Source organism: Electrophorus electricus, chromosome 6 (genome assembly GCF_041902795.1).
Source record: "Electrophorus electricus isolate QZ-2024a chromosome 6, ASM4190279v1, whole genome shotgun sequence".
Classification (NCBI taxonomy): domain Eukaryota; kingdom Metazoa; phylum Chordata; class Actinopteri; order Gymnotiformes; family Gymnotidae; genus Electrophorus; species Electrophorus electricus.
Window position 1 is genome coordinate 23,813,220 of NC_137502.1, and position 16,838 is coordinate 23,830,057.

A 16,838-nucleotide genomic window follows, 5' to 3' on the forward strand; every position below is an offset into this window, starting at 1 on the left:
GCAAATTTCGATCGACATCAAGAGAAACTGTCATCGCGTCATTAAACGTCATCAGTATTAATATATAAATAATTACACGATGAACTGAGAAAACTTTAAATTAAGCACGCGTGCATTCCACTTTTGCAGCTATGTTAAATTTTGCGCTTTTGCGCGCGCTGGATAAGGCGATCCAGCTGGATAAGGCGCGCGCTGGATAAGGCGAGTCATGCGAAGAACAATATCGCCTGACTGCTTACCTCCTGAAGAAAGTTCGGACAGTGTAAATCGGGAGATTGACGGATATCGACGGATGAGCGCTGAATGTGAGGGAGGAAGCACAGTTTACCAAGGGTGTTACTTGAGGTACCCATTTTCATCTGTCGCTTTAGGCTATAGTGCAGTAAGACAGCGGTCCATTTTCTCGCGCGTGAAGATCATTGCATAGGTTACTTCGGTTGTAGGCTGCATAAACACTGAAATATATTATTTTAACTTATTTTGCATTTGGTGTTTGTCTATTTGAAAAAGGTATACGGGGACATGTGCATTATATTGAGAATAATTGTAAGATTTTCATCTCAACAACAAAGATTACTGGCGGATCCTTCTATAGCTATAATCACTCATGTAGTGCTTTAACATGTACTCAGAAATTGGCTGGATTGAGGCGCCCACGCATACAGAGGCTGTGTCTAACTGAGTACTGAGTTAGATCACTCTCTCACTGACAGTTAATAGCAATTAAAAGTTAAAACGATTAATGACATAATGCAGAAGTCACAACTCAAAAAGGGCAGTGATATTTTAACTAATAACTCATATTAACATACTGACACAATGTTTAATCTCCAAATTTTCAGTTCCAATTTAATATGTGTGACTGTTAAGTGTATTCATCCTTTGGAAGAAAAGAATATGAATCACTGATTCACTCACTCATTGATTCACTCACTCATTCATATTTTAGCTGATTCATGTATATAGATATTTGGGGGTGTGTGGGTGGGAAGGCTGCATTTTTGGGCATCATCTAATCACCTTTCTCAATCTCAAACAAAATCTTCTTTTGAAACATAATGAATGTTGCTGATGTCTCAAGCTCCTTTTCTGGGTTGTTATTAGTTACCATAAAACATGACCTCAGCAAGTTGTAAGCCATAAGCGCTTTAAATTCCTACAAATCTATATAATTGAAGTAAGTTGTGGAGTTGGATACTGGCAGAGCAAAAGGGTGATGCTTCACATCTATGACACATCCTAGTTCTTCCACAGTTCAAACAGTGTAAAGCTATTAAACTAAGCTCTCAAGAGGCATGTTTCATGTGTTGGGGGAAGGGGGTGTGTTGGATGTTTTTGTTAGGGTTTTTTTTTTTTCAGTTTGCTGTCTTGCACTAAATCCAAATCTGACTGTCATCTCCCTACTGCAAGAACGAGGGAGCTCTTCCTTTTCTCTCTAGTCAGATGCTCACCCAGATTTGCCCAGTACCTGCAGCTGTCATTGTGTAACTGTGGGCTCCCGCTTCTGTAGTACTGCTGACATGCTTTATTCCTTAACCTGTTTACCGGCCTTCTCCTCTCACAGTGAGGTGTGTCAGCTTTAAAGCATGTCCTATAGTGTTTGTGCTCAGCGCTGATATACCTCTGACACCTGCGTCTTACACACTTCAGGTTTTATCTGTGTGTTTGGAGTCGCTCTGTTTCTGCTGGTACTGGTAATGATTTTAAAAGTTTTGCCTTTTCTGACAAATAGTGAAGAAAGATTTACTGTACTTAATTTCTCACAGTATTACAAATTTTGTTATGCCAGGGTGTGTTTAAAGGTTATTGTCACTTTTTGAGCAGTTGCTGTGGAGCTCTGTGGCTTTACTCTATTGCACCGGAGTGTGCCAAGATTTTGTTTGGGTTCATGGACTGTTTTTCATTAACAACAAGGACAGCACTTGAGTAGAGGGACTTATCAACCATTGTTTCATCACCATTATTTCAATAAAAGCAACAGTACCACGTCATTATTGTCAAACTACATTAGGTCATTCAAATGCAATTGTTTATTCCTATGTTCTTCAGTTATTCTATCAGAAAATGGATATTTCTCTTTGACACTGGCATTTGAGACATTTTTGAGACATGGTCATGTTTCTCTGCATGTTCACAATGACCAGTCTCCCATTCATAAATGGTCTACTTTTAAATTTTTAGTTGTTGCTAAAACTAAACTGTACCTCAAATTGAATTAGCCATTTTAAGTTTTTAAGTATACAAGCCTTATTTATAACAGCGTCTTTGTTAATTGAAGGCAGATGTACTAGAACAGTGCATATTACGGGTTTATTGAATCAAAAATCACTAAGAATACTGTAGAGACCAAGATGCCACACTTATGCTGCAGAGATAGAAGCACAAGCTTTTATCTCATTAGCCTCACTTGAAATATGATAATTGGACCCAGGACATGTTATTAGCAGTGAGTCAAACAGTGGGAACATTTCCATTCTCTGCCATCAGCCCCTGAGAGCCGTGGACTCTGACTCACTGTACTTCACTGCCCTGACTCTCCTGCGGCTCCCTCGTGCCATCAGCCTGCCCATGAGCTCAAGGGAAACGACTCTGAGAAAAAGATAAAAAAAGCTTTGGACTTTAGACCTGTTATCCAACTGAAACAAGTTGGCTCTAAGAGCTCTTCCAGATGATTCTGAAGAAGGGCATCTTAATACCGGTATTTGTAGTTTGGTTCTGCTCTCAACCCCCATAAAACGGTCTAACAAATTGCAGCTATGGGCAACCGTTGTTGGCTATGTAATTCTGACTGGTTCTCTTAGCAAAGGCTTGCAAGTGGCTAATACAATCACTTCAAAACTATGATTTAGTGTTATTTAATGATTTCTTATGTAATTAGCTATGTTGTGTTTCTTATACATGCAGCCAGCCATTATTACAAAATAAACTTTTTTTTGCATCAAGCATCATTTAAGCCCAAAATAAGCACAGTTAAACTCAGAAAGCATAACATTCATAAAGAATAACTATAAAAAACGTCATGTCACCAGCACCTTTTATTAGGGCACTTAGATGCTTTCAAAAAGGTTACAGAGGCGTGTGTGTGTGTGTGTGTGTGTGTGTGTGTGTGTGTGTGTGTATTATATATATATATATATATATATATATATATATATATATATATTAATTAATTAATTTTTTGCTGTAAGCCTAATAATCATATGTGAAGATAAAGTTACTCTGATGATCAAAATGAATAACTTGGAATAATTGGAGGCAACTTGTATGCAGTTGAACTTCAGCAGTTAAATTTTTGGAGTCATAAATGTGCTCTGCCATTGTGTCAGCTGCCTTGATTAAAACTGAGGGATCTCCTTTCATACTGTGACCCTTGCTGTAATGGACCTAATTGGTTTCTTATTCTCTGTCCTGGTAGGAGGAGCAATGCTGACAGACAGGTTATCCAGAGGCGTGCATTTGCAAAGAGTCGCCGCTTGGCTATGCGCGGGCCCGCCTACATGTTCAGTGCTCGTTACAATAGCTTGACTCCTGTCGAAGAGCGTTTCCTCGAGGCAGCCGAGTATGGAAACATCCCAGTTGTCCGTAAGATGCTGGAAGAGCTGCCTGAACTTAATGTTAACTGTGTGGACTACATGGGCCAGAATGCTTTACAGCTGGCAGTGACAAATGAGCACCTAGAGGTGACAGAGCTCTTGCTGAAGAAGGAGAACCTGGCCAGGATAGGAGATGCACTTCTTCTGGCTATCAGCAAAGGCTACATCCGTATAGTGGAAGCCATCCTGTCCCATCAGGCCTTTGCTGAAACTTCGAAGCTCACCAGCAGCCCTCTCCAAGCAGAAACGAATGACGACTTATTCGCCTATGACGAGGACGGCACACGGTTCTCACATGACATTACACCCATCATCCTGGCCTCTCACTGCCATGAGTACGAGATTGTACACATCCTGTTGCGGAAAGGTGCCCGAATTGAGCGGCCACATGACTACTTCTGCAAGTGCAATGCCTGTGTGTACCACCAGAGGCATGACTCATTCAGTCACTCGCGGTCCAGGATCAATGCCTACAAAGGCTTGGCCAGTCCCGCATACCTATCCCTCTCCAGTGAAGACCCTGTGCTGACTGCCCTGGAATTAAGCAATGAGCTAGCAGTGCTGGCCAATATAGAAAAGGAATTCAAGGTAAGAGTCCTCCGCACATGCTGCAGATCCATGGGCAGAGGTATATAGTTCAGGTAAAGACAGTAAAAATACTTCCTGGGATTTTTTTCCCGCTGTCTGAATTTGATAATTAGCTTCAGACAGCAAGTAAGATTAATTGCTGAAAGATACAAAACTCAAAGCTGGACTTTTGCTTTGTCAAGCTGAGGTTTTAACCCCCATCCATTGGAAGGCGTTTGCTTTAGCTGGGCAAATAATACCAGGTTTTGTCTTTTTATTAATACTGATTTTCTGTGTAAAAGTACTTTTTCTTCAATCTTAAAGTAATGTGTAACAAGTAACAAAATAAAAAGCAACCCACAACTAACAAAAAGCAATTTTGGGCCTTCAAAACTAATTTTTGATCTGTTCATGGTCGATTTTATTTGAAGCAGCCACTACAGCCTCCAAAATGCTGTTCACAGAGGTGAATTCTCATCCCTCACTGTAAAGCTCATGCTTGACAATGGCCCAGAAGCTCTCAGTAGGACTGTGAGAAGTCAGGTGAGAAAGGGCACCTAGTCATCATCAGGTCAGCACAGAATCCTGATAACGTCATGTTTTATTTTTCTTAAATAATAATAACTTTTTCTTCACACATATTTTTTAGGACCCTTTTGAATATTCATAAGAAAGGTTTGATTGCCTGGTGGTTACACAACAGTGGTTTGGCATTCTGCAGTGTACTACATCCATCTCAGAGACATTTTACGATTTTTGACTTTTTTCTCAGTTAAATCTGTTTTTTGGCCTATTTTCCAGAGGTAGAAAAGCTGCTTAATGCACACCTTATATAGTGTTAATGATTTTAAGCCACACCCTCCCACATTAAACAATTCAGCTTCCCCCAAAAATAATTATACCCAGTTAGCATTTATATGGTTAAGAGTTACATAATATGCATAGAAATAATGACCAGAATTGGCTAATAATTGTGTGTGCAGTGTAGATGTCTATATGTGCTTGGTAATATACGCTTCATTCCCTGCCCTGATAACTGTTGTTGCGGTTACCTTTGTGAGGCTGTCGTGGAGATGACAGACTATAGCAGTGCTCCCAGACATGCGTAAATTGTTAATGTTGTCAACTCTGGGAGTTGTGGTTAGGGATGCACAGAGTGTAAGATATGGGTGAATACAGCCTTTGCCAACATTTAGCTGGCCTGTGTCCTTTGACCGAATGTGGGTAGTTTCAGCTCTGCTTGTATATATTTGCATAGCGGAGATTAAGATTTTGATAGCTTTTAGCTTTTCTGTGATAAACAGATAGTAAGAGATTCTTTTTGCCACTCTGAATTCTTTGAGGTTATTAATTACAGATGCCACATGTATAAATCACATGAAATTACAGTGTATTTTGATTCTTTTCTGTTATAACAGGTGATAACATAGATACAATTCCTGTCATAGAAACAGGCTTTCTTTCAAAGGCAAGCTAATACGGAAGGTACTTAATAAAACTATTTATTTAAGTACAGCGTGTGACCTGATAAAATACAAATCAAATTTGTGTTATTAAACCATTATTAAAGCATTACTGTTTGATGCTCTAAAATATTCAATATGCTATGTATATGATGTATGGCATGTAGTTATTATAATACCAATGCTACTATGTTAAGCTCATGCTCATCTTCATTCACAGAATGATTACAGGGAACTTTCTACGCAGTGCAAGGACTTTGTGGTTGGGCTTTTGGACTTGTGTCGGAACACAGAAGAGGTGGAGGCCATCTTGAGCGGAGACACAGAAATAAATGACAGCTTTGACCCCACAGGCAGACCAAGTCTCATTCGATTAAAACTGGCCATCAAATATGAGCTTAAAAAGGTGAGTCTCAGTTCATTCTAACCACCTAACTGCATGAATTTGGTGCCGTCCCTGCGTTGCCGTAACTGCCGTGGGCTGTGTGGGACTGGCTCTGCGCCTGCCTCGTGACGCATCTGTGCCTGTTCCAAACTCCTCTGCAGTTTGTAGCGCATCCAAACTGCCAGCAGCAGCTCTTGTCCATTTGGTACGAGAATCTGTCGGGACTCAGGCAGCAGACTACGGCCGTAAAGTTGCTAGTGGTGTTTGGGGTGGCGGTGGGGCTGCCAGCTCTGGCCATGCTGTACTGGATTGCACCCTCGAGCAAGGTTAGTCTCGGCTAGCCCGGACATTTGTTGAACATGGATTAAATCTGCTACAGTGTGTTGATGTGCCCTTTCCGTCACCCTTGTATTTGGGTTATCTTAGCTCAGACAGTTGTTCTGTCAAAAAGATGATTTGCAGTGAGTTGTGTGAATATTGTGAATGTAGTCAGTAAACATGTCCATATAGGTGACTTCCGTGCATTACATTTACCTCTGTGCATGTGCTTTGCAGTTAGGGAAGATCCTCCGTGGTCCTTTCCTGAAATTTGTGGCCCATGCAGCTTCGTTCACCATCTTTCTGGGTCTCCTGATCGTGAACGCAGCAGACCGGTTTGAGGGGACCACTCTTCTCCCCAACATGACTGTCCATGACCACCCCACCCAGTTGTTCCGAATGAAGACCACCCCTTTCACCTGGATGGAGATGCTAATAATTTCCTGGGTCATAGGTAAAATATAATCTATAATCTCTAATTTCCACACATACCTGGTTCAGGACTGAAGTGCAGAGTACACTGAAGTGTAAACCCTTCATGCTATACCAAAGATGGAATAAGATTTATTTATACAATAATTATTTAAAGAATAATTAAATGTAAATATGTAAATACATTAACACAGCCCCTACAATAACTGGCACAAAAGGATCAATTATCATCACCCATTCCTCCTCATGCTTCACTGCAGGAGTTGTCTGCAGTCGAGAACCTTATATTTTAAGTCCTTATATTATTGTCTAGATTGATTTGTAAAATTCTAGTAAATTAGTGGTTTGTAAAGTCCTCCTATATTAATAACATTTTATAGGAATGGGAATTTTTGAGGGGCAAGGATATTTAAAGTGCTATCTCATCTTTTAAAAAAATGTATCATTGTTCCTCACTAATCTGATTTAAAGGAATGATCTGGGCTGAATGCAAAGAAATCTGGTCTCAAGGCCCTCGGGAATACCTGTTAGAACCTTGGAATCTGCTGGACTTTGGAATGCTGGCAATATTTGTGACGTCGTTCATAGCAAGATTCATGGCTTTCTGGCATGCCTACGTCGCACAGTGCTATGTTAATGAGCACTACACAGACCTGTCAAACATAACGCTTCCCTTCGAGATTGAGTATTACCGCCTGGGTGAGTTTCAGTCAGTGATGTTTAAATACAGAGTTATACAAAAAATATGTTCTAGATTGTGAAAGGGTATGAGTGAGTTGAAAAGCCTGCTCAGATCTGACTTACCATTTTTTTTAAATCTAGCACGTGTTTACTGGGTGCCCTCTGACCCCCAGCTGATATCAGAGGGTCTCTATGCCATCGCTGTGGTGTTAAGCTTCTCTAGAATCGCTTATATCCTGCCAGCCAATGAGAGCTTTGGACCCCTGCAGATCTCTCTGGGCAGGACTGTTAAAGACATATTCAAGTTTATGGTGATCTTCATCATGGTGTTTGTGGCTTTCATGATCGGCATGTTCAATCTCTACTCCTACTACCTTGGAGCGAAGCAGAACAATGCCTTCACAACGTAAGTAGGTTGTATTCCGATGTATATATGGGTTTCAGGCTTTTTCACACCTCATCTTAGAGTCCTCCATACAGATGAACCTAAATATTAGACTCATATGTGAACTATTACTGGAATGTTATTGAAGATTGTCTTTGAATTAGAATGTGTTCATTCACTCTATTCTAATTTTGTGAACACAGATGTTCATAACTCACTACATTTTCCAAAATATCATATTCCAAAAAAATCATGTTTTGAGAATAAAAAAAAAAAAAGTTTAAACAAGCTATTTGAATTACCCTTAGATTTCATAGAACACAGCCAGTCAGTCTGAAATACTACAGAGACAGTTCTTGTACCAGAACAGAAGTGAATTTTGATTTATTAATCTGAATTCAAAACTAAAGGTGTAACGGACTAACTAAAACACATTTATCCAATGAAAATGGCTCCTTTCAAATATTATTATTAGGAAGACTCTAAGCGTTGGTCTGTTCTGAACATATTCAAATTTATAGAGCTTAATTTTTTCCTTAATTTACCTTAATTGTGTATCCAGTTATATACAATATCCAATAATATCCAATTATTTCTGCAATATTTCAAATTTATTTTAAAATTGAAAATATACTAAATATCTCATTGCCATAATTAGAACCAATTGCACTAGATTATGTTTTCAAATGCCATATCTTTATCAAATGTTTTCAGACATTTCCCCCACAGTTGCCTAGCATATTCACGTGTTACATGGGTACAAATGATACAAATGCATTGGCAAAAAACAGTCCCAACCGTACTGCCAGTAGGCGTTTGGCAAATTGATTGAGTCACATATAAAGTGGGTATGTAGAGCTGCCAGTGCATTCTCAATCATATCATAAACAGTCACAAGTACTGGCACAGCATATAGAAGTTTGCCGAAGGCTCATGGATTTGTAAAATCATTTTATTTACACTGCCAGCAATTTATGACATATTGCTATTGCTTCTCAGTGACTTGACATGCTTACTTTTCAGTGAATAGATTTCCATTTCTTAAGTGACTTTTCTTATATTGTTTAAGGTTGATTGTCATGACTTTAGAGGTTCCTCATGGCTCATTTTCTTCTGTTAGTTTGTGCATGAGAGATAAATTTAAGAGATGAATAGAAAATTCTGTTTAGGGGTTCTGTTTAGGAGTCCTGTCTGTTTCATTTTGGCAAAACTTGTAAAACATCCTGAGAAAGCAACTGTTTGCCTTTATTGAATGATATTCTGCTTTGATGCTTTATTTTTTGTACTTGTTATTTTCTCCCTAGCGTTGAAGAGAGCTTTAAAACATTATTCTGGGCTATTTTTGGACTATCTGAGGTCAAGTCAGTCGTCATTAACAATGGACATAAATTCATTGAAAACATTGGCTATGTCCTTTATGGCGTTTACAACGTTACTGTGGTTATCGTTCTGCTCAACATGCTTATTGCCATGATCAACAGCTCATTTCAGGAAATTGAGGTAACACACACACACACACACACACACACACACACACACACTCAAGCTTATTAAATACTCAAAACAAGGTAAGACTGAAGTATCCCTGTAAATGTCAGTCTGTTTATTGAACCTTTTTTTAAAATCAAGGCAAAGCAGCTCAGTTGCCATCATATTTCCTTGGGTGGACATTTGATGGTAATCCTTTCTACAATGTTACACGAAGCATTGTGCACTGTGTTACTGAAATGTTTACTTGTTTATATTGCTAGCTGGCTGCTTGACATCATGATAGTCAAAATCAGTGTAATTCTGAGTATCTAGTCTTCTTGGATCTTTAGATGGACTTTACATGCCTGGAAAAGTGCATGTAATTTCTCATTATAGTTATTAATGAAAAGTATATCAGGAATTATAGATCAATCCACACCAATCAACGGTCAACCCTAAAGGACCTCTTCACTATATGTGTAAGGTCCAGTTCTCAGAAGTCACTTCTGATGCATTTAATAGCTTTCTGGGGATCTCATTATAGTAGGTCCTAAATTTAGCAGTAACTTTAAAAATATGCTTACTAAATTACTTTTATTAGAATAAAGTATTATACTGTTAAATGTGACTCACTGATTTGGTAATAGAAATTGTTAGCATAGAAAGTTGTTCCCTCTAATGTGCTCAGAGTGCTGAATAATAGCAAAATGTCTCATCTCAGTGAGAACCTCCAGTCCCAGTTACATACATTTAGGTAACATACATTTTAGTAATTTCCTTTATCATAATCATTATTGATGTATTGCACTTATATCAGTTGCATTTTTGCCTCTGTGATAACATCTGGATATATCATTATATTAAAATAACTTGTTAAAAAAAGATGTAGCTATACTTGGTAGTTTAGAACCTTTCTAACCAAGTTCTGTCCTCTGGTTGGCTGATAGGATGATGCAGATGTGGAGTGGAAATTTGCCAGGGCCAAGTTGTGGTTCTCCTATTTTGAGGAAGGAGGAACTTTGCCTGTTCCTTTTAACCTCATCCCCAGTCCCAAGTTCATGATCAGGCTGGCCCTGTTGACGAAGCAGCTCCTGCTGTCACCTCTGCATAAACACAAGGCTGACCTGAATGATGACACAGAGCTCAATGAAGTAAGATGGGCAGGGACTCCACCCATCCCTTTAACGCACCAATCAGAGACCAGAAAAAACACAGTGCCTTGTCTACTAACAGCTACTGTGGTAAATTCACATGTTAAAGGTTGCAGCAGGTGCTGCCTTGTCAGGCTGATGTTGCTCTAAATGATAAAACCTGACCTGCCAGTTCCAGAGTCTCTGGACTACGACTTAAATGCGAGTAGGGGATATGGAAATGCTTTAATCTCAGATTACAAGCGCCATCTGTGAGCAGATATCAGCAGAAAGGCCTCATTCAATTTTATTATTATTATTATTATTATTATTATTTTATTTTATTTATTTTTTGTTACAGTTGTACAGTATAGTCTTAAGAACCCCTGCCAGAAATCACAGTCATCGTCACTGATCATAGATGCATGGGGACCACTTGTGTCATCTAATGGAATTAAAGGCAAGGGATGATTTTCTTGTTTTAATTTCAGCTAGGTAACCAAAAAGATTCAAATTACAGAGGATCACCTCAATCAAGTCATTATCCGGTAAACAAACAAGTGTGTGTGTGTGTGTGTGTGTGTGTGGCAAATAAATTAAATATTAGATAAACTATATAAACTATGCCTAATTGAATGCCTTCAATTTCCTGTACTCATGACAGAGAATTATGAAACGACTCATCAAAAGATACATCATTAAAGCCCAAATGGACAAAGAGTGTGATGAGGTGAATGAAGGTATAGTATGGCTGTTATTTATTCATGCATTGATAACTCTATAACAGACTACGCCATATAACTACTCTGGCCCAAATTCAAGCAAAAAAATGTAAATATATATTACAGCAAAAATACATAAACTAAGTAAAATAATTGTAAAGAATTTTGATTCTAGTGCGATCTTTGTGGATACAACTAAATAAGTTAAACTGTTCAGTTGATTAAAACTGAGACACGTATGATTTACAAAACCTGTAGAGTTTCTTTTTCTAGAATATTGCATTATTTTTGTCAACACCATCTTCTTGTGAGACAAGCTGTCTGGTGGAAGAGTTGGGAGCGGGACTGCATTAAAATATGACAATGCCTAGTCCACAGGTATCAGCTGTCTGCCTTACTCCACAGGGGAACTGAGAGAGATAAAACAGGACATCTCAAGTTTACGTTATGAACTCTTGGAGGATAAATCCTGTGAGACAGAACAGCTGGCAGAGCTGATCAGGAGACTGGGACAAACACTCAGCAGACAGCACAAGCACTAGTCTCCAACTCCCACACAACGGCCCAGTGGATGAAGAAATGCTGCCACCAACTGGCCAGTCTGTGGGACTACAACAGCAGAGGACTTTGAAAAACAACTTGTATTACAGGCTAAAGGTTTGGAAGCAACACTAACTTTGTAAAAGTAAAGATGAAAATTTTACTTTTTCAAGCAATAACAGACAAGGAATGTGTCTAACAGATCACAAAAAGGTTTCAACTCTCCGATTCTCTGCTTTTTTTGTCCTTTAGCTCCTATATGCAAAATGTCTGTAAATAACATATGATAATGAGTTAATGGTGCCATAGAATGGAAAACGGTGTACTTTGGCATAGTTGAATAAGGAGAGTTTGATACATGGAACTGACATAGCACGAACCTCAAACTCTTGTCATTTACGTCAAATATAAATCCCGCATAAGCAAAGTGGGCCTTTAAATGGACCAATTCCAGAAGGTCCTAGCCTATTATGTGACAGTCTTGATGAATATTTATGCCCCTAAGATTTGTATACACCATTCCACATCCTATACCAGGCAGTATTAACATGGACCTGCACAAAAGAGCAACAGGCATGGTTGATGTTCATATTTAACAAGATACAGGATAAGTTGTTCATTTTGCTCTTCACATTTCACTCTGGACAATTTCTCAAGCCTTAGATAATATCGAGAAAGCTTCACTCAGTACTTGACACTAAAAAGAGGCAGTTCCAGTCATAGACAGTTATATACAAGTGGACCGGATGACAACGGGTGAAAAATGAAGCCACTATGTATCTGATGCCCTCTAGTGGCTGGCTGTAGTACAACTTTTAACCCCACCCATTCTCATGTAAGCGAATGGCTTAGATGACAAATTTTCATTTTAAATTACACATCTACATTTTTTGGCAATTGTGCTCTGTCGATTCTATAAGGTCACCTACAGTTATCTCTCTTTTCTTTACGATTAATGGGTTTTCTATAAGTTATTTGATTATTTTTCCAAGGGGTGTGGCGATGAGGTGATGACTGCTAATACTTACGGTCAAGCGTGGAAACGCAGGCAGCTGACTCAACGTCATCATGTAAAACTGCATCTGGGCATTTTTTGGTCTAACCAAAGCTATTTTATAAATTTCTAACCTACCGTTCTTATACTTTATTCGGTATTTACGGGCATCATGGTAAAATATTCCGGCGGATATAAAAAGTTCTCATAGGGCACACATCCTGTGTTTAAAATCACAAATATTTTGAGAGTTGCACCTTTTATGTGTTTGGCAAGGTGTTCAAAATGTGGCTTCAGAAAACCGGTCGAGAGATTCCTTTAAACATATCCAGGTGGAAGGGATTGTGAGTGTCTGTTCAACACTTTTAGCAAGGTTTTAACTGACTTGACGGTGAAATCCTAGGCTGACTTAAGCTCTATGTCCTGAACAACATATTATTGAGTTTGTTAGTTTCTCTAGATGTTTTAAATCTATTAGTATGTACAAAGCTGCAGGTCCTTGGCATATGTGGTAGGACTCTGAAATACTGTGTTCTACTGCTAGGGTTATATTCCAACAAGTGTCATTCCTCAGATGTGGAAAGATTCTACATTTGTTCCAGTTCCAATGAAATCCAATCCCAAGGGAATGAATGATTTTTGACCAATGGCTCTTACAGCTTTGATAATGATATCATTTGAGAAGATTGTTAAATATAATTTTCTTTGTCATACATACATTGTGAAGTATGAAAACAATCTGCTTTTTGAAAAAGCAAAAGCAGATTATATTTCATAATGACATTAACATGAACCAGGGAATTTGTGAAAGCAAATTTTGCAGCTATCCCAATTGATATGACATCATTCCAGTGGTGTATTCCCAACAGTTATGAACTTCTAGATTTTCTTTTCTAGAAACTGCTGTAGTAAACAGTATGAGATAAAATGATAATTGTTGGAGCACAAAGAATATGCAGTTAGAATTGCAGTTGGCTCAGTGCACATACACTTGCAAACAACCAACCAAACACACACACACACGGGGAGACACTTGGGAGGAGGGGTCATACCGTGACAGAGCCCCTCCTCAACGGTGCGACTCCTGGCGTGCCCACCTACGGCCCCGAAGCCAGCGCAAAATGGCAAAGCCGGAGGACCAATCGACCTGACACAGGCCAGCGCAAGCAAGACAGAGGGAAGGACAGAGACCACACATTTATAAACACATCAACTTTGAAAGCATATGATAGGTGCCAGATCTGTACATAAAGAAATGACTCCGTGATTCATATTGCATATATTGTGAACTTGTCCATACTTAGTTTGGCTATAGCAAAAGTGCATAGGCAGATATTTTTTAAACTGTCCTTTAGGACTTGGCTGAGAAACATTACTCCCTTTCTCTTTGTACTAATAAGCTACATATCACTTCCTTAACTGCTTGGAAGAAGTCTAGGGAACTTCGCAGGGGATATCCCACAGCCGATTTTCCAGAAAGGATCATTGTGAACATGCACTGGACAAGTGATGGATGAAAGAGATGTTTCCAGTCTGCAGGTCTGTTTTATACACAACTTAGTGTAAACATGACACACAGAAGCATGGTCACACTGTTGTGTGTTATTCATTTATCTTAAATATTAATTTTAATTAAACATCTTAATTATCTTCCAAGTTTCATGTTATAAAACAATGCTATTTTACAACCATCTGTTCATGAAAAACAAGAAAGTTTAGTTGTGCCTTAATATGACATAAAATTAACATGATTATATGCTTTCAGTTTCCTGACCATATTTTGTATGCAATAATGCTCTTTGGGATCACTTTGACCGTATGGTGTTTTAGCTGTTTACGACATAAGAAATATCAACATTTTATATACCTTTATTTAGATTGTTTTGGATACTAATATTCAAGAAGCTTTCCTCTATTTTAGGCACTTAACCTAACAAAACCATACCAGTTTGAGAACCACTAATAGATCACATGATGTGTGTGGGAAAGAATTTGCATGATTTGCAACTTTACACATGTCTCGGAGAGGAGAAAATATATTACACAGCAACCTTCTAAACTATTTCTCTTGAGGTTTTATATGCCTTCTTTTGAGTAATTGCCTTTCTTGCCTTCCAGTACAAGCTGCTACAAAAGAGCAACAGGCATGGTTGATGTTCATATTTAACAAGATACAGGATAAGTTGTTCATTTTGCTCTTCACATTTCACTCTGGACAATTTCTCAAGCCTTAGATAATATCGAGAAAGCTTCACTCAGTACTTGACACTAAAAAGAGAGGCAGTTCCAGTCATAGACAGTTATATACAAGTGGACCGGATGACAACGGGTGAAAAATGAAGCCACTATGTATCTGATGCCCTCTAGTGGCTGGCTGTAGTACAACTTTTAACCCCACCCATTCTCATGTAAGCGAGTGGCTTAGATGACAAATTTTCATTTTAAATTACACATCTACATTTTTTGGCAATTGTGCTCTGTCGATTCTATAAGGTCACCTACAGTTATCTCTCTTTTCTTTACGATTAATGGGTTTTCTATAATTTATTTGATTATTTTTCCAAGGGGTGTGGCGATGAGGTGATGACTGCTAATACTTACGGTCAAGCGTGGAAACGCAGGCAGCTGACTCAACGTCATCATGTAAAACTGCATCTGGGCATTTTTTGGTCTAACCAAAGTCACATACCTTCTATAGAAACATCAGAGAACAATTTTAATACACGTTGCTTATATATAAAATATTTTTAAACATAATTGTTGTAGCTTTTACTACACTTAGAACATTTAACACATACAGCTCTTATACTGTATACATATAGTTTATTATGAAATACCATGTGTATAAGGAGCTATTATAATTATATTATGAAAGTTTCCATTCTACATATTTATTTTTTAAATATCATATGGCACAGGTGATTTTTATTTTCTTACAGACATTTTGCATATCAGCTGTAATGACAGCCTGACATATTTGAGGCTTCCTTTCAAGAAGGTAAAGCAGCTATATATGGCATGTACATACTTTCTGACTGATGGGGTGTGCTTTTCTCACCGAATGGTCACCCCGTAGAAACTCTGAGAGATTGGGGCCTGTGAGCACTAAACCTTTTTCTGAGTTCAGCTTGTTATTCTAGCCTGTCTATACAGTTTTAAAGTATGTTTTGAATCATCCTGTTGCATTGTAAAGTTTGGTATTAATAGATCCGTAGATTACTGCTTGCTTTCATGCTTTTGACTTTTAATGAACATGGGAATTAGTGTAAATTGGTTAGTTGGGCAGTATACCCAACTCTATGGGTTGGAGTATTTTATTTTTAAGGCTTAATTTAAAATTAGAGCGAAGCAATTAGTGTGACTTAATGAACCACTGTGTTGTGCAGAGAAACGTTTTTCAGACTGATTTAATGAAATAAAACCCTTTCTTTATCATGATTTTTCAGATACTTTTGAAAGCTATTTTATAAATTTCTAACCTACCGTTCTTATACTTTATTCGGTATTTACGGGCATCATGGTAAAATATTCCGGCGGATATAAAAAGTTCTCATAGGGCACACATCCTGTGTTTAAAATCACAAATATTTTGAGAGTTGCACCTTTTATGTGTTTGGCAAGGTGTTCAAAATGTGGCTTCAGAAAACCGGTCAAGAGATTCCTTTAAACATATCCAGGTGGAAGGGATTGTGAGTGTCTGTTCAACACTTTTAGCAAGGTTTTAACTGACTTGACGGTGAAATCCTAGGCTGACTTAAGCTCTATGTCCTGAACAACATCTTATTATTGAGTTTGTTAGTTTCTCTAGATGTTTTAAATCTATTAGTATGTACAAAGCTGCAGGTCCTTGGCATATGTGGTAGGACTCTGAAATACTGTGTTCTACTGCTAGGGTTATATTCCAACAAGTGTCATTCCTCAGATGTGGAAAGATTCTACATTTGTTCCAGTTCCAATGAAATCCAATCCCAAGGGAATGAATGATTTTTGACCAATGGCTCTTACAGCTTTGATAATGATATCATTTGAGAAGATTGTTAAATATAATTTTCTTTGTCATACATACATTGTGAAGTATGAAAACAATCTGCTTTTTGAAAAAGCAAAAGCAGATTATATTTCATAATGACATTAACATGAACCAGGGAATTTGTGAAA

General features: G+C 38.2%; 1 protein-coding gene across 1 annotated transcript; it reads left to right on the forward strand.

The window, feature by feature from the left end:
* Positions 1–208: 208 nt before the first annotated feature.
* LOC145658482 (short transient receptor potential channel 6-like) lies at positions 209–14,477 on the forward strand. Its single transcript, XM_081715397.1, has 12 exons — positions 209–345; positions 3,416–4,181; positions 5,844–6,029; positions 6,170–6,334; positions 6,564–6,780; positions 7,230–7,457; positions 7,581–7,845; positions 9,129–9,324; positions 10,242–10,445; positions 10,916–10,972; positions 11,089–11,164; positions 11,552–14,477. Exons 1-12 carry the CDS (start codon positions 209–211, stop codon positions 11,686–11,688), a joined length of 2,634 nt encoding a protein of 877 aa, XP_081571523.1. The 3' UTR covers positions 11,689–14,477.
* The last annotated feature ends 2,361 nt before the right edge of the window (positions 14,478–16,838 follow it).

Bases quoted from the DNA above. Each gene is read 5' to 3' on its own strand.
- LOC145658482 (XM_081715397.1), top strand. From the start codon at position 209: ATGCGAAGAACAATATCGCCTGACTGCTTACCTCCTGAAGAAAGTTCG. The intron at 6,030-6,169 runs GTGAGTCTCAGT...ACTCCTCTGCAG, and splicing joins TCAAATATGAGCTTAAAAAG to TTTGTAGCGCATCCAAACTG. The intron at 7,458-7,580 runs GTGAGTTTCAGT...TTTTAAATCTAG, and splicing joins GATTGAGTATTACCGCCTGG to CACGTGTTTACTGGGTGCCC.